This window comes from Ochotona princeps, chromosome 15 (genome assembly GCF_030435755.1).
Source record: "Ochotona princeps isolate mOchPri1 chromosome 15, mOchPri1.hap1, whole genome shotgun sequence".
In the NCBI taxonomy this organism is placed as follows: domain Eukaryota; kingdom Metazoa; phylum Chordata; class Mammalia; order Lagomorpha; family Ochotonidae; genus Ochotona; species Ochotona princeps.
Genome location: NC_080846.1, coordinates 25,479,299 through 25,504,813, shown reverse-complemented (window position 1 = coordinate 25,504,813; position 25,515 = coordinate 25,479,299). Strand labels below are relative to the sequence as shown.

The 25,515-nt window shown below is 49.0% G+C and overlaps 1 protein-coding gene across 1 annotated transcript; it reads left to right on the top strand.

Moving 5' to 3' along the window:
- Nucleotides 1–22,317: 22,317 nt before the first annotated feature.
- On the top strand, nucleotides 22,318–23,777 carry LRRC10 (leucine rich repeat containing 10). Its single transcript, XM_058673418.1, has one exon. It carries the CDS (start codon nucleotides 22,378–22,380, stop codon nucleotides 23,215–23,217), a length of 840 nt encoding a protein of 279 aa, XP_058529401.1. The 5' UTR covers nucleotides 22,318–22,377; the 3' UTR covers nucleotides 23,218–23,777.
- Nucleotides 23,778–25,515: the final 1,738 nt, after the last annotated feature.

Genomic DNA, 25,515 nt, shown 5'->3' with positions numbered 1-25,515 from the left:
CTGTGGGACTGCACCACGCACTGGTTTACGTGGAGAGTTTGGCAGTGGTGACAGGCCAATCTATGCTTGACTTCAGATCTCACCTGACAAGAACCTATCTGACACTCATGGGAGCTGGGGCTGGGAGAAGGACGGGCTGTAGCACCAGCCAGCACATGCAAAGGCTGGGTCTGAGGGCACACCATGTCAAGCAGGGCCACTGCACTCACCAGCATGTGTGGGAACCAGGGCTGGTGGTAGGGGAATTTAGAAAACACCTCTGCTAGGCCACAGCTCCCACTCAGGAACACAAGAGCTGGGGCACATAAGGGCTGGTTTGGGGAGTGGGCCAGGCTGGGCTAGGCTGCTGTACCTGCTACCAAATGCCAGAACTGGGGGTGGACCGTCTCAGATTGGGCCACAATACCGCTGGCATGTGCAAGACACAGGGCTATGAGAAGGCCTAGTCGTGGGACCTTTAGGACTCCCCTGCTGAGCTGCTATAGCCACAGGTAAACATGAGAGCTAAGACTAGGAGCAGGCCAAGTTGGGCTAGTCTGTCACACCCTCTGGCATGCACAAGAACCAGAATGAGTGCAGGCCAGCTGGTCTAGGCAGTAGCACCAACTGTTAAGTGCCAGGACTGGGTAAGAATCATATAATGCTTGACCACAGTACTCCATGGCAGGCACAAAATCCAAGGCTGAGAGAGCATGCCTGGCAGGTGACCTGTGGGCACTCCCCTGCTAGGCTAATACCTTAAGCTAGTGAGCATGAGAACCAGGCCTGGGGCAGGCCAGGCTGAGCTAAGCCACAGCACCCACAGGTGTGCATGAGAACCAGATGGGAAATGGACTGGGATGAGCTAGGCCACAGCAAAGAGTAGCATGTGCAAAAACCTGAGGGTGGGTGGATGGGTCTGGTGGAAGTTAGTTGGGGTTGTCCCGGCTAGGTCACAACACCTGCTGGTATGCATGAGGGCCAGGTCTATTGAGAACTAGCTGGGCTGGGCCACAGCACCCATCAGTGCACATGAAGTATGGGGCTGGGTTGGGGAACTGACCAAACATTCCTCCACTACACAACCACCGGTATGTGCATTGGCTGGTGCAGGCAACAGACCGAATCTGACCCTTCACTGGCTGGTGCACACAGGAGTCAAATCTGAGGTCACCACAGGCAGTTCCTTGGTGAATCCCCAACTAGATGGCTGAACTCAAACCCAAGCTTTAGGGGAAATTACAGGATATGTGATCCAACCTTGGAGTGAATGTGTTGGGACTGGGTCTTCATAGTTGCTGATGCCTGTGCAGTGAACAACATATCCAGAGATGGGGGATATGAAGGCTAGCTCAACTAGTCCAGCAGAGGACGTCAATTGCCTCATCAGAGGATGGAAAGCAGAACCAGTTTCACAATTCTGGCCAAGCTTTGCAGCATGTTCCGGATCTGTAAATGCACTAAAGTGGACTTTGTCAACCAATAGACCTTGGAAAGGTTTTCTTAACCCTGGAGCAATGAAACCAACAACTTCTCAGAATTATCAAAACCACTCAAGTATTACCGTCAGAACACTTTTCCCCACCCTGGGGTCTCTAAGGGTAATCAAAGTACTGTTCCCCATCCCTGGAAGCTGATGTAGTTTAACAAGAAGCAGTCCCCTTCCGCTCCTCCCCTATGGACACAGGAGGAAAAAAGACTGAAACCTGTGCCCCACCCACCTTCCTTCATAACCCTCCCACCTAATCGGAGGCCCTCTCAATTATGTAAACAATACTAAAAAGAATTTTTAAAAGAAGTGCAACAGCAGAACATTAAGCAATTTTACTGAATTAAAGAAAATGTTTACTAGCAAGTTCCTTGACTTACCAGTCAAATATAACTAGATACACAACTTTGCATTAAAAGAAACACTAATGGCTAGCTTTCACATAGCTTTCCGTGCTCCAGCATGCTCTAATTTTTCACTCTCTATCCCTATTGCCCTATAAAGACCTGCTTCATTTGTTTGTTGCCCACCCAGCCCAAGCAGGTATCTTGAGTTTGCGTCTATTTCATTAAAGCACCCCTAGCTGCATGGAGACTTTGACCACAAAGAGACCCATTAACGTGGGAAGAAAAAGAAAAAGAAAGTGCAAGGAACAGCATTGGGGTGCGGTAAGCAAAGCCACCTGTTGCATTACTGACATTCCAGATGAGAGTTAGTTCAAGTCCCAGCTGCTCTGCTTCCAGTCCAGCTCCTTGTTCACATGCCTGGGAAAGCAGCAGAAGTGGCCTCAAGTGTTTGGGTCACTGCTGCCTAACAGCTGGAAACTAAGACGAAGTTCCAGGCTCCTGGCTTCAGCCTGGCCTAGCTCCAACTATTGCTGATACACAACAAGAGAACTAGCAAGAAGATATTCTCTTTCTCACGCTCTCTCATTTGCTCTTTGCTGTCTTCTGCTTTCCTCCCAGCTGTCTTCTGTTCCCTTTCCTCTTCTGTCTCTCCCTCTCTAGCTCTGCCTTCCTAAAAAGTAAAAGAAAATGCGGACACTGAAAGATCTGACACCATCTTTCCACATAGGACCATGAGCACTAGGAGCTTGCGGCAGCCCTTGCTACCAGCTGCACGTATTAAACCTGTATTGACTTTTTCCTTCTGACCTGCCTAATTGGATGAGATGGACAGGCTTACTCTATCCCCTGGCTTGATAACTGTGTAAATAACCCAAGACACAGGGACTGCCAGTGCTACCAAAGCCAGCCTGCCCAGACCCATGGGCAAAAGGCCCTGCAGAGAGGTCTGATCCCAGACAGCCCAGGAAGAGTATGTCATTCCCGCTGGAGAAACTTGAGCCTCTTCTCTCAGAACTGCACAGCCTTGGCTGCCAGTTACTGGGCCTTGCCATACACAGCAGCAGCCAGGAGCTCATCTGCTATTTCCATGCAACCACCTCAGGACCCGTCAGTCTCTCTGAGCCACTGGTGCGGAGTGCTGGATCATTAGCGGTTGTTCCACAGAGAGGGGGAGCTGAACAGACATGGAACTTCTTAGATTAACCATTTATTTATTCAAAAGGCAGAGTGACAGTGAAAGAGAGAGGGAAGGAAAGAGAAGAGGAGAAAGATCCATCTTCTATTTGCCAGTGTACTTCCCAAATGGTCACAACAGTCAGGGCTAGGCTAGACCAAAGTCAGAAGCCCAGAACTCCATCCAGAGTCTCCCACCTGCATGGCAGGAGCCAAGTACAGACATCAAGCTTCTGTCACCACCCCTTAAGGAAAACTTTTCCAGGAATACCTTAAAATGAGGGAAAGAGAAGCAGGGAGAACTTGTGTTGTTGATGTGGGTCACCTGGCCAACGGTTGGGGTCTGGCACTCCAGCAGGTGCTGGGGCCCCCAGTAGGCCAGAAAGTGCTGGAGCTATAGAGAGGGGCCAGCAGTGAGGGAAGTGCCTATATCCATCCATAAGGGCTTGGTAGCTACGGTAGCAAGTCAGAATCTGCTCTTGAAGTTTTGCCTCCCCACACCCCATCACACACACCAGAACAAAGCTTGCCAGGATGGAGGACACCCGGTAAAGTAATGATGGCACCAGCATCCTGTACTAGAGTGCCTGGGTTCAAGGCTAGCTTTCACTTCCAATCCCTGCTTCCTACCAATGTGCACTCTAGAGACAGCAGGTGATTGGATCCATGGTTAGTCTCTGTCACCCAATGTGGGAGACCTGGATTGGGCTCCTGGTCTGTGGGTATTTGGAGAATACACGAGCAGAATGGAAGCTCACAGATTCAAGGCATTGGGAGGGACTTAAGCACTATACAAACTGGGAGGTAGGACAGCATCCACTCCTAAGCATCCAACTGAGAACAAGAGAAACAGGAAAAGGTGACTGGAAGTGCCCCAGAGACTCTCTGCAGACCCAGCTGGGCTGCTCCCCCACAGCTTCCTCCGAAGTGCTGGACTGAGCTGTGAAAGCAACCCCAGGACAATTGGGCTAAGCAGATCTGAGGATGTCTCATAGTGAGTTGCAGACAGGGAATTTTCAAAGCCAGACTTCATCATCTTTCTTATAAGCGTTTTATAAACCACACAGCACTCAAGCCTGGCCTGTACTCCCTCCTCAGCCTCCTCTTTTTCCTCCTCTACTTCCTCCCAGCACTACCTGTCCCTTTCCCAGCCCATCTGCTGGTATTTCCACACATCCAATGGCCTTTCAGCTTTTCCCACCAGCACCTCCAAAGTGGCCTCCACCTGGTGAACTCCTACACCTCCCCAGAAATGCAGCTTTAAAATCACTTACTCATGCCTGGCGCCATAGCTTAGTCCTTGCCTTGCATGAGCTGGGATCCCATATGGACACTGGTTTGTACCCCAACCTTTCCACTTCCCTTCAGCTCCCTGCCTATGCCCTGGGAAAGCAGATGAGAGCAACCTAAAACCTTGAGACACTGAACCCATGTAGGAGACCTGAAAGAAGCTCCTGGCTCCTGGCTTCAGATAGGCTCAGCTCCAACTGTTGCGGCCACTTGGGGAGTGAACCAGCAGATGGAAGATCTTTCTGTCTCCTCTTCTCTCTGTAAATCTGATTTCCAATAAAAATAAATAAATCTTTAAAACATAAAATAAAGTCACTTCCTCCAGAAAGCTTCCCAATTCCCATAAACCAAGCTATCTCCCCATGGGATTCCATACCTCTAGCAGACCTGTCAGAGCAGGTATTATCTATTGAACTTAAGTTTTTTGATGCCACCAAAGATGACACACCTTAGTCACACCTAGCACATGATGAAACCCTGCAAATGCTCGCTGAAGCTGACCAACTCTCAAACCACCTTCTATAGCAAGCTTCCAAGTCTGGGGACACTCTGTCTGAGGTGCTCATGGACTGCCAACAGGCCTTAGAACTTACACAGAGAAAATAAAATGAACCTGTGTGGGGAGCAGTGGAATCTGTCTCTTCTTGTCCAACGAAGCCAACAACTGCTCAGAGCAATTGAGACAACGCAGTGGACACAGCCAGAGGCAGTGAAGGGATGCCCAGATCGTGAGCAAACCTATCCTTTCCCTCCTGACCCACCCCACCCCTGTTTGTGCCCCACATGTGGTTGTAATCCCCTCATAGTTCTAATAAGTTTTAAAATAAAATTTTTTTAAAACAGTTGTTGAATTTCCATCACTTTTTAGTTCCACTTTTTAGTTCCATGAACTCTGTGAGGGCAGCAACTATAGGCCCAGGGCCTAGCATGCCATCTATCAATCATTCAGGAGTGATTCTTGTTTTATCTTTTTATTTTTGATGGTGTTTACATTGTTGATCAGGGTGGGAAGGATCGAGGGTTAGGAGGAAGTGGGTGTTATCATTGTTTCCAAATTTTCCGTTTCTTCTTCCCGTATTGGGGATAGGGAGGAGACAAGGGGAGAAGCCATAGCCAGCTTTCCAACTAGCCCAGTACCTGGGGATGAGGATGGCCACCTGATATCAACCCAAAGTCCCCGATGTGGCACACACTTCAGGAGTGTTTCTAATGCACATTTTATCTCTTTGTCCAGCCAAATCTGCTCATCACAGTTTCAGCTGTACTGGTTCTCACTGTACCAAGGGCAAAGTTTAGTTCAAACCAACTCCACCGTTACTTGGCTGACCAAGAGCAGACAGCTCCACAATACAGAGCCATTTTGTCAAACACTAACATGGATCTTATTTTACTCAGCTCTCTCCCCCAGTCATTCACAACTAAACTTCTAAAGACACTCTCCCTCTTTCCTTCCATAAAAGCTCTTAGAAGTTAACAGAGACTTCTAGTAACCTCAGATGCTAAATTCATTATCAGCTGACACTTTTGACTAATCAGTAGTGTAAAGATATACAAGGCAATTCCTAGGCACATTTGAAAGATGTGGTGCTGAAAATGTAAACCCTTGAGCCATAAATAAAACAAAAGAGCCCAGAAAATCCTAGTAACACTTCCATGACTGTGGCTCGGTCGTCACTTGTTCATTATGACTTGTCAGTAATTTCCTCCAGTGGGTTCCATCCAGCACACACATACTAAGTCCCAGGAAGAATCAGTATCTTCAGGAGAAACGTGCTACTGTGGCCTTTGCCACCCCAGGCAAATGGGAGAAGCAGACAGGAAGCCATGCTGCATGCAAAGATGTAAGAAAATTCAGAAGGAAGAACTCACCCCTCCCGAGCATCTCCTGACCCGGGGCTGCCTGTGCTACATGTTGCAAGATGGAAGATTGCAAATCCGCACAACCATCATGCATCTCTAACCCAGGAGGCCTTCCACAGCCGAGTCTGCAGCCAAGAGGAATGCGATCCTGATGACACTGCCAGCGTTGGAGGGAGAAACAGCATGACAAGCAGAGCAACAAGACCTGGGGTTTGCCCCACAGCGTCACTTGCAGAGGTCCCTGGGCAAGCCATTTCAACCCCTTCAGACCTCAGGAATCCTTACATTAGAGTGTTGTGGGCATGCCTTGAAATAAGGAACCTCAAGAACTTTTGGAAAGCATAAATTCTTGTTACCGTGTGATGATCCACATTAAGTATCAACTTGATCAGTTTGGGTATCAGCACAGTGCTCAGACCTATGGTCAAATGTTACTCATTCTTTCAAATGGTGTTCTAGTATTTGTTGCCATATAACTCCAAATGATAGGGAAGGTAAAGAACTAAAAAGTTCTTTAAAAAGGAAAGTTGAGACGAGAATGTTCTTTTCACTGAGAGCAATGTTAATCAGTGATTCCAGATGGTACAATTTACCCTGCACCAACACCAAGGACATTTGCTGAAACTCACAAAAAAAGATGAATATTCAATGAAAAGAAAGATCCAGCCAAGCCAACATCATCCTGTACACTAAATCAATCACAAAATGTTAACATTGATCGAGAGATTTCAAGTGTGTCTGATCTATCTCCTTCCTGTGACAGATTAGGACTCAAGGCTTGCAAGGTGGCCCAAGGCCACCCCAGGAATGAAGCGCTTCCACAGGACAGAACCTTGCCTCCTAGAGTCAGTCAGTTGGCCCTACAATCCCAGCTCACCCTGGCCCATGACGCCACACCACCATTGCAGTCCAGGCATGCTGCTGTAACAAAACTCCACAGGCAAGGTGTCTTATAAACAACATTTATTCCTCACAGTCCTGAAGACTTGGGCACTCAAGATTACAGTACCCGGGCCTGGCAGCGTGGCCTAACGGCTAAAGTCCTCACCTTGAATGCGCTGGGAACCCATATGGGCGCCGGTTCTAATCCCAGCAGCTCCACTTCCCATCCAGCTCCCTGCTTGTGGCCTGGGAAAGCAGTTGAGGACAGCCCAAAGCCTTAGGACTCTGCACCGTGTGGGAGACCTGGAGGAAGTTCCAGGATCCTGGCGTTGGATCGGCATAGCATGGGCCGTTGCGGCTCACTTGGGGAGTGAATCATCGGATGGAAGATCTTTCTCACTGTCTCTCCTCCTCTCTGTATATCTGACTTTCCAATAAAAATAATAAACCTTTAAAAGAAAAAAAGATTACAGTACCAGCAGATACACTGTCTCTTCCTGGCTTGGAGCGCTCTAACTGCATACTCACACAGTATTTATTACTTTCTAAATTTTAAAGCTAATGTATTTTTTAATTGATTTGAGAGGCAGAGAATGATTCGTTCACCCTTTGGTCATTCTGACCAAAGTTCAGAGCTCTCAGCTCTATCTGGGATCTCCCGCCTGAGTGGCAAGGGCCGATGTTGAGCCCTCACCAGCTGCCTCAAAGAGTCCCATGCCATTTCTACAACTGGATTTCCCTTGTTGTCTGAGTGAACAATGAGCAGGCCAAATAGGGAGAGCAGAACGCCACTGATGCACCACTGACGCACAGGGCCTGTAATGACTGTCCACGAGGACTTGAAAAGATGCTTTTTTTAAAATTTATTCATTAATTACATTGTATTATGTCACACAGTTTCATAGGTACCGGGATTCTCCCTACCTCTCCCCAAACCCTCCCGAAAAGATGCTTAACTCTATGTGCCTGGGCAGTAACTGCTAGAGCCACCCTCCCCTCCCTCACCTTTACTGCTGGCCACAGCCATCTGTGTCCTGCCCTGAGGTCACAAAACTGTGGTGTCAGGCTCAGCACAGTAGCCTAGAGGTTAAATCTTCACCTTGTACACGCCAGGATCCAATATGGGTGCCAGTTTATGTCCCAGCTACTCCACTTCCCATCCAGCTCCCTGCTCGTGGCTGGGAAAAGCAGTCGAGCATGGCCCAGAGCCTTGGGACCCTGCACCTGTGGGAGACCCAGAAGAAGCTCCTGGCTCCTGGCTTTGGATCAGTTTAGCTCCAGCCATTGTGGCCAGCTGGGAAGTTAATCATTGGATGGAAGATCTTTTTCTCTATCTCTCCTTCTCTCTGTAGACCTGCCTTTTCAATAAAAGTAAGTAAATCTTTTTTAAAAATGACCTTGTGGAATCCTTCCCCTGAGACACACACTGCACTGGACTCAAGATACTCAGCTGTCTTGTAGACCAGAAATACAAATGAATCCAAATCCCATGGCTGCTGTTTCCTGAGCCCCCCTGTGCCAGCCCTTTTCCATATGCCTTGCCAAAATTCCTTCCTTCACTCTCCCCATCAACCCAATAATGGGGGCATGACTGTTTCACAAGCTAACAAAGCAATGTACAGAGATGTAATGATCCGTCTCAATTGATCAGAGCTAAGAAGTAATCAATGCAGGTTCCAAAAATTCAAAACTCTTTGCAAGAAACAGGAGAGCAGAATAAACAGATCAACTATCCCAGCGAAGCTTGACAGCAAATTTCTGGGCAAATGGAGACTCAGAGGTGGACCATGACAGCCAATTAACCTTGGAAGGATTTCCTCATCTTTGGGGCGGCACTATCAGCAGCATCTCAGAACTACTGAAACCACATGAGCAGAACCCTCATAAATATAGGCTCCACACCGGGGACCCAGATACAGGAAGAAAAAGAAACTGTGTAAACAATGGTCTTGCCAGCTTTCCCCTGATCCTCGACCCTTTCCACCCTGATCAACTATGCAAATATCATCAAAAACAAAATTTTAAAAAATCCAAAACTCTGTGCACCCTGGGAGGCAGCAGGAGATGACTTTAGTTCAGTCCCTGACATCTTCAGGGGAGACCTGGCTGGGGCTCCTGGCTCCTGGCTTCTAGCTCCTGGCTTTGGCCTGGTCTGGTCCTGGCTCCTGGCTCCTGGCTTTGGCCTGGTCTGGTCTGGTCCCGGTTCCTGGCTCCTGGCTCCTAGCTTTGGCCTGGTCTGGTCCTGGCTCCTGGCTTCCGGCTTCTAGCTCCTAGCTTTGGCCTGGTCTGGTCCTGGCTTCCGGCTTCTAGCTCCTGGCTTTGGCCTGGTCTGGTCCCGGCTCCTGGCTCCTGGCTCCTGGCTCCTGGCTTTGGCCTGGTCTGGTCCCGGCTCCTGGCTCCTGGCTCCTGATTTCTGGCTCCTGGCTCCTGGTTGCATAAGCATCTGAGGAGCATTCCCAGAAGCTAGGTGATCTTTTTCTCTCTTTGCCTTCCAAATAAATTGGCTTTTTAAAATTTTAAATCAAAGCTCTCAAATAAAATAACAATAGTATTTGTTAATACAATCCAGGGAACAGACTTCATACCCAGAAGGTATGGCTGCAGAGCACAGTCTTTTAACTGTGGTTCTTATGTTCCATGGTTGTTGACTTTGCTCAGTATAGAGATATAGAAGTCCAGGCTTGGTGCAATAGCCTAGTGGCTAAATCCTTGCCTTGCATGCACCAGGATCCCATATGGGCACCGGTTTGTATCTCAGCTGCTCCACTTCCCATCCAGCTCCCTGCTTATGGTCTGAGAAAGCAGCCAAGGATGGCCCATAGCATTGGAATGCTGCATCCGTGTGGGAGACTCAGAGGAGGCTCCTGACTCCTGGCTTCAGACAGGCTCAGTTCCAGTCATTGCAGCCACTCAGGGAGTGAATCAGTGGACAGAAGATCTTTCTCTCTGTAGATCTGCCTTTCCAATAAAAACAAATAAATATAATGACAATAATAATCCAAAACAGGGCAAAAACAAAAGTGAGTTTATTTGTGATGCTAAGCAACAGAAGTGCCTAGAGTTTGAGCCATCCTCCACCCTGGGGGATTGGTCTATTTTAGGTTATTTCCTTCTCCTTTCTGGCTGGACCCCGTCTTGGTCCACATTTGGCCTGCCAACGCTTGGCTAGTCAGTGCTAGCCTGAGCCTACAGTCTGCCTAGAATAACAGTGAACCTGACCTCTAAGCCTGCTGGCTTGGGTAAATCCAGAGCTCCCTTTCATTCTGTTTTCCTAATTGTAGCCAGCCTTGGCCTCAGGCACCTAACACAGGTCAATCAGGAAACTCCATCTGAAATGTGGTGGTGCTGCCCCCAGTGGGTAATTCATCCCAGCTGCAGATGTGGGGTTTAAACCCTTAGGGCCAGGGCACCTAGGTTCCTGGGAGAGCTGGCGAGGGTCGGGAGGAATATTAGGAGAGCAGTGGGGAAACACAGCCAGCTCATGCTTCCACGCAAACCAGGCCCTGGTCAGACGCTGGGAGTGAGGGAGACAGCACACTTTCCTGTTACCCTCAACCAACATATGACCAGCAACACAGAGAACAAGCTGTCTGGCTAAAAAAAAAATTGCTGTGAGGCCCAGGGTCAATCTTTAGACCACATCCTATTAACAATGACTAACTCCAGGGCATAAACCTCTAAACTTTTAGGTAAGCACAACATAAATTTATCATCATTTGATGCATTTTACATAAGCCAATTCTGACTTCACTAAGTTGAGCATCTCCTTCTTTGAGCTTTCCAGGGTTCCGACTGGAAACCCCAAAGTCAGAAGGTTCAGTTTAATAATTCCAAATCCAAAGCATTGTCAGAAGTTCAAAACATAAAAATGGGCTTCTAATGTACATTTAACCTCAACACTTTAATCAAAGCTGTGAGCCAGATCTAATTAGATTTAAAGTAATCACTAAATCATCAAAAGTAGGCAAATAACGTTAACTCTTTTAAGATTCACTCCTCAGAAATAATCAAGGCTGTATAACAGTTACAGGAAAACACATGAAACCTTCCGTAAGAACATCAAATTCTCATGGCTTAGGTCAGTTAAAACCCCACAGAAAAACCTTAATTAAAAAGATGAACACATCAGCATCTTGAAGCATAAGCAGACAAAACATTAAACTGTAGAACCACCACGTTTTGCCAAAAGACACAGAAGTAAGCCCGTGTTATCAGAAAAGTAAACCCAAATGTTTTCAGAGAATTGCAACTGTGTGACAAAAATACTGGAAAGAGATGTACACAATCACTTAGCAACAGGCAGCGTTTGGAAAAGTACAGCGGAGTTCCACACGGGATTCAGGAAACACGAAGCAGGGTCGGCCGGTGATCCGAGAGCCTGGACTTAAACAAGTTTATTGAGGCACATAAGGGCCCCAATCATAAAAAGAAAGAGTTAAACGTGGGCGTAGAAACTTGCATAGCATAGCAAGAAAATGGGACACCCTTCAGGTCACAAGAGGCAGGAGCCTTTCTCTTGCTACTCTAGAAAAACTCAGGAAGGATTTGGAGCCCATGGCCCCCCAACGAATTAAAAGCCATTTCAAATGATCCGCGTTACCAAAATGGCGGCCAAGGAGGCGTGGGGAAACGAGCCAGGGGACACCAGGGAAGGCCGCCTGCGGCGGGCGCTGGGCCTTGGCTGCCCACAGCTTCAACTTGTCGCCTACTGCCCGATGTTAGAAACAAAGGAGAGGGGGCAGGGAGCAGACGCTGGTCATCCCAGCCAGGGGGTACCCGAAGGGCCCAGGCGGAGGGCAGGAACGAGCCCTGGGCCTCCTAGAGAACATTCCTGCTGCAGGAGTGCTGCCAAGAGACCGTGTCTCACAGAGACAGCGGGCCACAGCCAGCGCCCCTGGGTGACAAGGCAGTGGGACCCTGGGTGCAAGAGAAGGCAGGAGAACGGGCTGCCAGCTGCAGTCCTCAGAACAAGGTGCTCAGAACTTACCCCCAGGCGGCTTCGTGCCCCACGCCGGGCGTTCTCGGCTGAGACGTGAGAGACCTCGCTAACCAAGCTTTAACCCAAAGACAGCACACCAGGCCAGCCAGGTGGCTCCTGAGGAGAGAACGAGCGCCCCGTGTGCCTTCAGCTGGCGGCTTCTATGGATGATGGGGCTAGGCCCCGCCATGGCTCCCCCACAGCCATGCTGGAATACTGCCAGGTGGGGAGGGTACCTTCTGGGTGTGGCATCCCCCCCTCGCCCCAATGCCCAGAGCTTCCCAAGAGCGCCCTCTGGTGCAGGACGGCAGAAAGCCCCCAACTGCCCCCAATTGGAGAGCGGCAACCAGCCAATGAACCAGAGTTCGGCCAATTAAGTGCTGATTTGCTTCCAAGGCTTGCCTCTCTGTTCTAGCGCATGAAGACCTGTTCCTGTTGGTCCCTCATAACACACCCCTAAGCATACATCCATCCAGTGACCCCGAGATTCCTACTGGGATACACCCACAGCATTCTTTTTTCCAAAAAACAACTTATATTTCATCTGAAATCTCTTACGTTTCCAGTTGAAAACCACAAAGAGAAGCAGAGTTTTCAAGAAAATACAGACTCTTCGTCATCCAAGAGTCTGAGTCCAAACTCACATGCCAGCTTTAACAGATTCAATATAATTTGTAGATACAATTCTTCCCCCCCCCTTTTTTTTTTAGTTCTTGAGATAGCGTCTCTTAAAGTTACAGGAATAAAGCTTACTTACTGCCTCACTGAGTAAGTTTAACAAATAAAAAAGCAAAGACTCCAGTTTGGTGGGAATACAGGTAACGGCCATGAACAAACACTAGATGAAGAAACCCAGTTTCGCTGGAAGCTGTAAGAAAAAGTTATGTCCACGTGTCAGGGTAGAACAAGGGGGTGACTGGGTGGCGACAGACAGCGCCATCCGGTGGCCAACTGGCTCTAGTCCTGATCCTAACCTGATCTGGGGGCCGGGCTGAGCGGCCCCCCTAAACCAGCCCCACGGGAAGAATCTGACAAGCACCTGACGTGGCAGCATGGAGCCGCCTCCCAGGGTCCTGGGGTGGACAGCACAGCCGCGAGTGTCTCTGGGATAGAACCTCAAAGCCCCAAGAGGTCAGTCTGTCTACCAAAGTGGACACTCCCCCGATCATCTGTCAACCTCCAGGGCTGGGGCCACACCTCTGTCACAGACAAGTTAATCCCTGACCCTTAAGGCTGACCCAGAACCATTTGTACTATTTTTTTTAAGGTTTGTTGATTATGTTACTTGAAAGTCAGAGTTGCAGAGAAAGACAGAGACCTTCCATCTGCTGGTTCATTTCCTAGATGGCCGTAACAGCCAGAGCTGAGCTGATCTGAAGCCAGGAACCAGGAGCTTCTTCAGGATCTCCCACATGGGTACAGGGTTCCAAGAACTTGAGCCGTCCTCGACTGCTTTCCCAGGCCATAAGCAGGGAGCTGGACAGGAAATGCAGCAGCTGGGACATGAAGCAGTGCCTATTTAGGATGTTGGTCCTTCAGGTGGAAGAATAGCCTATTGAGCCATTGCTCCAGGTCTTCATTCATATTCAGTTCAAACCAGCTACAAACACATGAAGCATGTCAGCAGGAGACAGGGAAGCCACTAGAAAGGGATCAATTGTCTGGACTTTGCAAGTCCAGCACTTGGAGTCATATTTGTGTGGGAAAGTGGCCTCCTGGGGCATCCTGGAGACATTGTCAGACAAGACTAGAGAAAGCAGATGGACGCTCACTGGTGCTGGCTGCAGTGCCCGTGCCCAGTTCCCTAGCCCACACATGTGTCCATGGGCCTCCTATCCACCTTATAACAATTTACTTTTCATTCAAACATCCAAAAGTTGTCATTTGTACTGTATTTAAGGCTCGCATCTTGAGAGCTTCACGTCAAAGCAGGCGAAGACCCAGTATGCTCATTGTAAAGCATCGCTCAAGCAAGCACTTGGTTGGAGGAGTCAGGTCCAAGCCAACAGCAGCAGATGGTCAGCCCCAGGCACTACAGGGCAGAACTGTGGCCAGGCTGTCCTGGGCAAGGTGCAGGTCGCTGCCTAGGGACACAAATCCCAGTCTGATTGGATGGATGGGACAGGACAGGGAGGTTCCTCTTCCCACAACAGACTTGAGCCCAGGGCATGAGGAGCACTGGGGAATCACTCCCCAGTGACATTTAAGATGCGGGTGATGGCTTAACCTGCTACACCACAAAATTGGCCTCTCTAGTTCTTTATCATCTGACATGGTTATACAGCATCCACACCTGCTTGAGCAATAGCATAGAGTCCCACACGTCCGTTGGGGTCACTCAAAGCTTGGGACCCTGATGGCTCCCTTTAAGTAATATGAACATCAATTCCCTCATAAGCACAACCTAAATTTGACATTATTTTATAAACTTATAATGCATTTTTACAATGCATTTTTTAGCGATTTGGCTAAAAATCCATTAAGATTCAGCTTTCAAGGCTCAGTTCTGGCAACAGAAAGCCACATGGATCCTTTACATAGGATACACACATTCTCTCTCTCTCTCTCTCTCTTCCATCAGCATATGATGTCAGCATCGTATAGCCAAGATATGCAGACTCAGCTTCTCCAGCTATTTGCACTTCCAAGATCCAACCTCATCTTACACAGTATTTAACTTCCACACGCTTTCTTTTTTATATACAATTTATTATTTTTAAAAATAATGATTACATGATTGATCAGGGTGGGAAGGATTAAGGTTTAGGGAAAATTGGGTAAATTCATTGCTTCCAAATTTGCCATTTCTTCTTGTTGTTCCTGGGGGAAGGGGAGAAACAAAGGGGAAAACCGCTCACGACCATCCACACATGCCAGCACCCAGTACCATTGGCTCCATTCACCAAAATTATTTGCTGTCATTTGTTTGGGGCAGTTGTCCAGTTCTGTTCTTCTTCTGCTGCAGCACCAAATGCGCTGCCTTATTCTTTTACAGCAGGGCTTGTGTCCACTGCTCCACCTTTTTCAGTAAGTAGGACATGTTTTGACAGGCAAGTCCAAGAAGCTAGGCCAGGTGTCCCCAGCTTCCTCACACTTTCTATCAGAATCCTTCAACCTTTTTCTCATGACCTATAACTTTCCTATCAAAAATCCTAGAAATCCTAGCAAAACCTTTAAACCTAGAAGATATTTAACAGGGGTCATCTCTGTTCAGATTAAGAAAAAAAAAAGCTTGATTGACAGTATAAAATTAACAGTTTTGAGCTGAACAATTATAGGAAACCTCTCATCTTAACATGAATATCAAGCAATTTAGTCCCTTTGTTACTGGTTGAAAATCCTTTCTTAGCATATTTCCATTTGTCCCTCGTCTACTCCTAACCCTAGACCCAGTCTCATCATACTATTTTGGCCCAGGAGAATAATCCCTCTCCCAGGTGCCGATAAACAGCAGCCCTCCGTGTGTTCTGATCCAGTCTGATCGTCACTTCCCCTTCAGGTCCCTCTGCTAAGGTGACCAAAGGTTCCTACCAGAACTCACTCATCATCAGAAGTCCAGAAGGTGGTTACCTTTCCTTTTCCCCACTGACATTCTCTCCGGAAATGTCCCCTCTTCCCTCACCTGGAGCATCCACATGTGGTTTCCAGAGCTCCCTGCAGCATTTCTCTCATAATCATTTGTGGGGATTTGAGAGAGATTCTCACAACTGCCTCTTCCACAGCGGAAAACGTGCCTTTTTTTTTTCCCACAAAAACCTTCTGCGCTTCCTTATCAGCTCCTGCATTGGATCTCATCTGCGCATCAGTCTTATGTAATTCTTCTGTGATATCAGGCCAGCTCCTCATCATAAAATTAACTTTTAAAAGCCGTGGTCCCACTGAGACAGAGCATTTTCTCTTTTGACCCTAGGTCTCTGTAAGAAAACAGAGGGCATGTCTCCACTTGCTGCTGCTGAATTCCAAATGCTCTGAGTGCTGAGCTCTGTTTGGTCTGAGTCCCTGGCATCGTTATTTTTCCACTCAGGACCAGCATTGTTCACCCTCCAAGATGCCCTGCCCAGGGGGATGTTTGTTGTCCCCCAAACGGCCAGGGCTGCCCCCACAATCATTCCTCTCTCCTCCCCACAATGGGGGAAGGGGGGTTTCATAAGTCTTTTAAAGGGGCCACAGTCTTTATTTTCTCATAACCCCCAAGTCCTGAACCTCCCGGTTCTTGTTCTGCTGCCCTTGTCCTCCACTCTGAGGGCCACAAGGAGACGGTGGACATAAGGGGTATTACATAGGGACAAACATAAGGGCTTTTACGTAGTGGCCAACTTCTTCACCCAGCGGGTATAATCCTGTGGGGTTTTTTTTTTTCAAGATTTATTTACTTTTATTGGAAAGTCAGATATACAGAGAGGGGAAGAGACAGAGAGGAAGATATTCCATCCACTGATTCACTCCCCAAGTGACAGCAATGGCCAGAGCGGAGCTGATCCGAAGCCAGGAGCCAGAAGCTTCCTCTCAGTCTTCCACGCAGGTGCAGTGTCCCAAGGCTTTGGGCCGTCCTCCACTGCTCTCCCAGGCCACAAACAGGGAGCTAGATGGGAAGAAGGGATGCCGGGATTAGAACTGGCGCCCATATGAGATCCCAGTGTGTGCCAGGCAAGGACTTAAGAAGCCACTAGGCTACTGTGCTCTGTCCAATCCTGTGTTTTTGCATATAGGAAAGGAGCTCTGTGGTTCACATAAAGAAATTAGACTCTGCCACATCTGCTCTTCAGTGAGTCAAAACTTGAACACAAGACTGAGGGGTCACGAACTGGATCCTTTTGAAGATGTATCTGGTTGGAAAGCAGAATTACACAGAGTCAAATTCCCACTTTCAGGCCCGGTGCAGTGGCCTAGCGGCTTAAGTCCTCGCCTTGAACACCCCGGGATTCCATATGGGCGTCGGTTCTAATCCCAGCAGCTCCACTTCCATCCAGCTCCCTGCTTGTGGCCTGGGAAAGCAGTCAAGGACGGCCCAATGCATTGGGACCCTGCACCTGCGTGGGAGACCTGGAAGAGGTTCCTGGTTCCCGGCTTCGGATAGGCGCAGCACCGGCCATTGCGCTCACTTGGGGAGTGAATCATCGGATGGAAAATCTTCCTTTCTGTCTCTCCTCCTCTCTGTATATCTGACTTTGTAATAAAATAAATAAATCTTAAAGAAAAACAAAAACAAAAAGAAATTACCACTTTCAACCTGCCTGTCTGTGTGAGATCCCCCATCATGCCCCACCCTAGTCCCCTAGCTCTAGTCATGAAGGTCTCCTGCACCCCCAGGAGCCACTTGGTTCATCTCAGGTCATTTCCCTGGAAAGAGAAGAAAGCACAGACCTGCTCAGTGAGAGCATTTGGCATTTAAATCATGCACACTCGTTCCCAGTCTTACCCAACCACCAAGGTGCAACTGAGTGGGTGTTCCTTGCTGTGGCCCATGCACAGTTGCCTGCTGGCCACCGTCTCTGCTTCCCTGTGTGCCGCCTCTGCTGTCTTCTTCATGCCTTTTCTGGCAAGACAGGCACCTGCACAAGACTGTCCACCCAAGATCGGTCAATCAGAATCCCATTCCACATCCACACAGATGCTGGTTTCTGGTCAGCTCCCAGACTTTGAGTAACAGCCCCACCCGTCCACTCAAAGCCTGGACTCTACAAGTGTCATGAAAGCCAGAATCTATTAGTGATCTCAGGAGGCCAGTGCTTGCCTGATAGACCAGTATTCCCAGGGCAGGTTCCAGTACTCACAAAAGGCCCTGTTCTGGCCTCTTGTTGGCCAAGGACCCACAGGGTCACAGTCTTCTTGGTGTTTGTCCCATGAACAGCCTGTTTGCCTCAGAACCTACAGATGCCTGCAGCCTAGCAGTTATGCCAATCGCTTGTCTCCTCACAGCTAATGGGCTTATGTTGAAACTGTACTCACAAGCCTGGTACGAAGGCTCTGTGGCTAAATCTTGACCTTGCAAGTGCCAGGATCCTATATGGGCACTGGTTTGCTCTACTTCCCATCCAGCTCCCTGCTTAGGGCCTGGAAGAAGCTCCTGGTTCCTGGCTTCAGATCAGTTGCAGCCATTTGGGAAGTGAACCAATGAATGGGAGATCTTTCTCTCTGTCTCTCATTCACTATCCAAATCTGCCTTTCCAATAAAATAAATAAATCTTAAAAACAAAACAAAACAAAACAAAAACCGGTGTGCTCACTTCTTCCATCAGGAGCCAGAATCCGTGGCTGCCTCCCAGGTACACCAGCGGGAGGCTGGATTGAAAGTGGAGGAGCCAGGACTTGACACAGGCCCTTTGATGAGGGATGCAGGTCACACAGCTGCAGCTTAACGTGCCGTGCCACAACACCCCCTTCTATCATATCTTAATTCAACTGCTTTCATGTTTCTACTTCTCAGAATTCTTTCTTACCCTTAGCTGCTTGCTCTCCCTCTCGTGGCAATCTGATGCTTTCGCAGAAGAGGTGGCACAGTGTGTGGGTCACCTGTGACGCAGTTTCTGAGTTTAGATCTTGGCTTTGCTACCTACTGGCTTGTTCGATTGCTCACAATGTCCTCCTGTATTGGACGGGGACACTAACCATCAGTCACGTTGGAGTACTTAGCACAATCCAATGAGCTGTGCTCTGCCCGGCACACCAGTGTCAGCAAACCCTCTGAAGTGTCATAACTGGTTTTCTCTTACTCTCTCTGTTGCTTTTGTTCCAAGATTTATCTTGCTGTGCCTGTCATGTAAAAGCCCGCTTCACATGTTTGTTGATTGTTATCTTGCCTTAGTATTAAAGTATCCAATGAAAGCTGTTTACACATTTCTTGTTTATTTATCTGAAAGGCAGAATGACAGAGACAGAGAGAGGGAAAGAAAGAGATCTTCTATCCACTCATTTCACTCCCCAAAATCCCACAACAGCTGGTCGGTCCAGGCGAAAGACAGGAACTCAACCCAGGTCATTCAGAGTGAGCCCCCACCTACTTCAGCCCTCACCTCTTTCCTCCCACACTGCATACTAAGAGGAAGCTACAACTGGAAGTAGAGCTGGAGTCTGGCCCAGCAAATGTAGGTTTCGCCAGCAGCATCTTGGCCACAGACGGCTTGTGGGTGGGGCCAAGTCTGGCCATGGGTGGGGCCTTATGGGAGGAGCCTGCCCCTCCCCACCAGACCGCCCCTACCGAGAGTTGGCAGATTCACTGTTAATTGCCAGTTTCCTTCATAAATATTTTGTGCCGTCTTTAAGCCTCCATGAGCGGGTCTTATCATGGGAAACCAGGGACTGATAAGGCATTGAAGAGAATACAGGCAAGCCACCTGGCACAATGTGTGCTAACAGGCGCTTGATGAATAACCTGGGGGGTAGCAGCATCATTAGCATTTTCATTTCTTGGGAGAGCACCAGTGCAGCTGCCTCATGACCATCTGTGGTCATTTCTGACCCTCCTAAAAATAGAGGCCGTGCCTGGCACCCGCTGAGAGGCTCCGTGCTAGAGTAGGAGTTAGAGGGCGCAAGATAACTCACCAGCCATGGGCACAGAGGCCTGGACGTTGGCTTCAGGCAGGAATCCATGAGGTGCAGGCGGATCCTGACACTGCCTTCATCCCCAAAGCCCTTGCAGCATCGCTCTCACTGAGTCAGGCCCCCTGGTGAGTCTCCCTGGCTGTTCTGGGAAGAGGCAATTGGGCAGGATGAGCATGGCACGAGGTCCAGTAGGGGGGTCAGGCCACATGCCACTCAGGATTCTTTCAATTATGCTCTTTAAAATAACACATATAGGGCCCGGCAGCGTGGCCTAGCGGCTAAAGTCCTTGCCTTGAATGCCCCGGGATCCCACATGGGCGCCAATTCTAGTCCCAGCAGCTCCACTTCCCATCCAGCTCCCTGCTTGTGGCCTGGGAAAGCAGGGAGGACAGCTTTGGGACCTTGCACCCATGTGGGAGACCCGGAAGAGGTTCCTGGTTCCTGGCGTTGGATCGGCGCACAACTGGCCGTTGTGGCTCACTTGGGGAGTGAATCATCGGATGGAAGATCTTCCTCTCTGTCTCTCCTCTCTGTATATCTGACTTTGTAATAAAAATAAATAAATCTTTAAAAAAAATAACACATATCAAGCCTGGCATAGTAGCCTAACGGCTAAAGTCTTCGCTTTGCACACACCAGGATCCCTTGTGGACTCCGGTTCTAATTCTGACAGCCCCACTTCCCATGCAGCTCCCTGCTTGTGGCCTGGGAAAGCAGTGGAGGACAGCCCAAAGTCTTGGGACCCTGCACCTGCGTGGGAGACCTGGAAGAAGCTCCTGGCTCCTGGCTTTGATCTGGCCCAGCGCTGGCTGCTGCAATTGTTTGGAAAGTAAACCACCAGATGGAAAAGATCTTTGTCTCTCTCCCCTATCCGTGTAACTACACATTTCAAGTAAATTCTTAAAATCTTAGGAGAACCAAGCAGAACAAAGTGGTCATCAGCCCAATCTCCCCAAGATTCCAGGTGACTCCAGAGCTACTACCAGTGGACTCCTGTCCTCAAAGGCACATATCGGGGTGATGGGAATACTTCTTCACACTGGGGGTCACAGATACTGCTATGAGCCTTGCTCAATGTCTCCCCAGGCTCTTCATCCTTCAGACCTTTCCAAATCAGCCTTCTTACACAACTGCTCCAGCCATCATAGCATGACATGGAACACAGGCCCCAGATCTCAATGACATCACATGATTAAAGTCCATTGCTTCCTCACATGAGTCCACTTGATGGTGGGGTAAAGGGAAGGGGCTTTCTGCACCAACACTGAATCAGGAACCCAAATGCCTGGCCAGCCTCAACCTGTGGCTTCCACCTATTCGGACTTGAAAAATGACCATGGGTGACAGCATGCAGCTGGAGATAGGAGCCCAGAGCTAGCAAGTGATCAAGGGACTGGGGGCTTGATGACAAGTAGTAATGTCTGAAGGTGACAACCAGTGCTCCGGACCACCTCCTGTTGGTCCAACTTGAAGACCCGCCTCCTTCTGGACTGGTACTAAAAACGTGTTGCTTACATAGCTGCTTCACTGTCACCACCTATGTGACCCAAGGCAAATCCCAAGCTGTGCTGGGCAGGCAGGCACACCTGCCACAGCGGCACACTAGTGATGCAACCACATTTACTGATGTTTGGAGGGCTGGCTTTTCTCTTCCTCTTGCTTTTCTAGTGATACAGACACAGTTTTAAACTATGGAAAGAAGGGTGGCTGTGGTTACAGTAGGTTAAGCCACTACCTGGGACACCACACCTCCATCCCCGTGCTGGTTCAAGCCCCATGTGATATGCTAATGTGCCTGGGGGCAGCAGAAGATGACCCAAGTTCTGCTGCTCAGGTGGGAGACCCGCATGGATGTCCTAGCTCCTACCTTTGGTGTGGCCCACCCCTGGTTAGTGTGCCCATTTGAGGCCTGAACCAAGGGATGGAAGATCTCTCTTTCTCTGTTGCTCTGCCTTAAAAAAAAAAAAAAAAAAAAAATATATATATATATATATATATATATATATATATATATATAAAAATCTTTAAAGGGAATGCATAAACACCTGTAACACCATGCAACTATGTCAATTATCTGTTATATTTAAAAAAAACCTTTTGAAATGGGAATTCTTTTTTCAAAATAAATCATATATCTATAAACCACGGCTGGAGGAGCTCACTCTCAAATGTTCATAATTCACCTTTATACTGTCTCAAAATGTTCTTTTTTAAAGATATATTTACTTTTTATTGCAAAGTCAGATATACAGAGAGGAGGAGAAACAGAGTGGAAGATCTTCTGTCCAATGATTCACTCCCCAAGTGACCGCAATGGCCAGTGCTGTGCCGATCTGAAGCCAGGATCCCAGATCCTCTTCAGGTCTCCCACGTGGGTGCAGGATCCCATGGCCTTGGGCTGTCCTCGACTGCTTTCCCAGGCTACAAGCAGGGAGCTGGATGGGAAGTGGAGCTGCTGGGATTAGAACCAGCGCCCATGTGGGATCCCGGGGCATTCAAGGCGAGGACTTTAGCTGCTAGGCCACTGCACCGGGCCCTCAAAATTTCTTAGTAGGGAGAAAAAAAAGAGCGAGACTATTTTCAGGCTGAATGTTTTTTAAACATAGATGAAGGGAGTTGGGACTTGGGTGATGAAAGGCAAGTGTGTGACTCAGACAGACCTCCAAGACCCCGCCCGTCAGTGGGGCCCATCACCCAACACTACAGCCGCAATCAGGAGCACTTCTATCTGTCAAAGCGCCTGGCTTTTGTCACACGATTCCCAGGTTATAACAGGAAGGCGCGACGGGGCGCCAGGCAGTCAGTGGGCTAGGGCTCACCACGCCTCCGGCCTCCTCATGGGGAACGCCATCAGGGCCCTGGTGGCCCTCATCCCTGCTGACCGCTGCCAGAAGTTCGTGGCGGGTGAGCTCCAGGAGATGCCCCTGGACAGGACGGTGGACCTCAGCGGGTGCCAGCTGCGCCGCTTTCCCCTGCACGTGTGCGCCTTTACGGAGTTGGTCAAGCTGTACCTGAGTGACAACCACCTGCACAGCCTGCCCCCGGAGCTGGGCCGCCTGCAGAACCTGCAGATCCTGGCCTTGGATTTCAACCACTTCCAGGCCCTGCCCCGGGTGGTATGCACTCTCAACCAGCTCTGTATCCTCTACCTGGGCAACAACAAGCTCCGCGACCTCCCCTGGGAGCTCAGCCTTCTCCAGAACCTCCGGACCCTGTGGATTGAAGCCAACCGCCTCCCCCGGCTGCCGGAAGTAGTCTGCGAGCTGCGCCTCCTCAGGACCCTGCACGCAGGCTCCAACGCCCTGCGCGGGCTGCCGGGCCAGCTCCAGCGCCTCTCGGAGCTCCGGACCATCTGGCTGTCAGGCAACCTACTGAGTGACTTCCCGCCGGTGCTGCTGCACATGCCTTCCCTGGAGGTGATTGACGTGGACCGGAACCACATCCAGCACTTCCCCAGCCTGGCCCACCTGTCAGGCCTGAAGCTGGTCATTTATGACCACAACCCCTGCAGGAACGCACCCAAGGTGGCCAAGGGTGTGCGCCGCGTGGGGAGGTGGGCGGAGGAGACGCCAGAGCCCAACCCCAGGAAAGCCAGGCGCTATGCTCTGGCCCAGGAGGAAAGCCAGGAGCCGCAGACACCTGCTCTCCCTCCTCCTCTCCTTCCTCCCGGCTCTTGAAGATTTGTCTTCCCGGAGCGAACACCAACCTGTCCTGGAGTCCTTGTTATTGGTGACCTGCCACCAGGGTTGAGGGAGAGTCAAGTGGACTGCCACAAATCCACATGGAGAACAACAAAAATCCCAAAGGGAAGTTACATGCTCTTGTCAACCCCGAGTAATCACATCTTCGACAGAAAACAGCTTCTCCAAGCAGGTATTTTGATACTGAGGGAGAAGGAATGGGTCACTCTGGCCTCCTGCACTTCCCAGGGGTGGCTGGCGCGAGGCTTGTAGGCCCCTCCCATACAGCATCTGCATGTTCAGGGGACTTGGCCCCGGCCCTCTCCTTTACAGACTTACTCTCTTTGCATGACCATGAATGGTATGGATGTATTGTGACTAACCCAGGTCACCAAAAGGACCTTTCTAACCGGTCAGACTCATAGCAAAGAGCTTCTGCTGTTGGGAAAACTCAGCATGCAAGATCGTCCGGCAGCTTAGTGCCAGCTGAAGCCACTGGTACAGACCAGCTCAGTGGACTCCAGCTGTATCCTCAATCCCGATTTAGCTCAACGCCCCTCCCCCCCAAAGAAAGGTCTGCTCCATACTTTAAAGAGGAATTGCTGCCAGTGGGTGATTTAACAATCCATCATTGCTGTGAGTCTTTAACAGAAAGAGGCACCAATGTTACCTGAAAATACCCTGTTGCGCTGAGATGGTTCTTTTCCCCTGGAAGCGTGTGAATATAGCAGTACAGTTATTAAACAACCTCAAAGAGCAGAGTAATTTTGTTTTCCTACCAGAAATGCTTCTTCCAGAACTAGAGGAAGAGACCTTCTTCTTGTCACCATCTGCCTGAAGAGGAAGCCCACTGTTCAGATGGCCAGAGGACCCCTTTACCCATACAACCTAACAGGTTTACATCGCAAGGGTCAAACAGGCTTATTTCTTTGCTAATGAGGTCACAGTCCTCACAGGAGTCTGTCCATTTCCTCTTTGCTAATGACTGAACCCACTCCGCTGACACTAGAAGCTTCCGCCAACATGATTTGCCTTCTGAAGTTTACCTAGCACAAGCCTCAGGAGTGGCTTTGACCCCTCTCCCCTCCCAAGGTTCATTCATGGTCCCACTGCTTGTGCTGTACACCTACAGCTCACTCGACAAACAGCTGAAGTTCTCAAGTCTCACAAGCTAACTGCCCCAGTGTCAAATGACTGCTCAGTCTGCTTCTTCTAAACCAATACACATTTCCAACAGCGCGGTTAAGGGATTCCCTACTGACTTTACTGTCCAATTTCGTTCTCCTTGTCAGCATCTACATGCATGTTTAAGTTGCCATACCATTCAGATGTTTTCTGGACATGTTCACTTAATGAGAAAGTAAAATAAAGAGAAAATGTTGAAGCACCAAATGTCGTATTTTCACTCCGGATTGTAAGTCTTGAACAAGCCAGGGCTAATGTATCAAAATCTCTTCCCTAAGATTAGACAGGATTTTAACCTCTAGGAGTTAGATAACAGCTAAAAATCGAATCTGGGTTCTAGGCAAACTAAGCAGCAAACAAATTCATTCTCTTTTGTCCCAACAAGCAAACGTCACACTTAAAAAGTAGGCCTGGGTCCTAATCATCAACTGTGTGCAAACAACTAGAAGTACAGGATAGGGACACAGGCAGAGGGGTACGAGATGAGGGTGTGGCTCTTCACACACCAGGGTTCCTTCCAATCAGTTACCACTTCAGCATAAAATAATGACCTTTTCCCTCCTGGGCATTGACATATTAAACCAGTTACTGTGTACAGTTTGCAAAGAACAGTGGTTGGCAGGTAATAATGGATACTTATACAACATGCTCTTCTGTTTTTGTTTTTTTAAAGATTTATTTTATTTTTATTACAAAGTCAGATATACTGAGGAGGAGAGAGAGGAAGTAGAGCTGCCGGGATTAGAACCAGCGGCCATATGGGATCAAGGTGAGGACCTTAGCCACTAGGCCACGCTGCCGAGCCCACAACATGTGCTTTTACTAACACCATGTGTGTACTGTTAAGCCCATGTTTGAACTAAAACAAAACATGTCAATGAGTCTTTTCTCTCAAGACTTTTAACCAAAGTTTCTGTGCTCTTCAATGTAATTTCCGGTTTGGTCAACTGCTCCTTGGCTTACCCGAACACAGAAACCTGCAACAATCCGTTACTAAAATTCTAATTAGTGTATTTGGCCTCGTTAGAGTCAGCACCACTGAAGCACTTGAGAACATGAGATGGCTCTTTGCCCCCAAGCCCATCTTACACAGGGCAGGTGAAGGCATGC

Excerpts from the sequence above, each read along its gene's own strand:
- LRRC10 (XM_058673418.1), top strand. The coding sequence starts at position 22,378 with ATGGGGAACGCCATCAGGGCCCTGGTGGCCCTCATCCCTGCTGACCGC.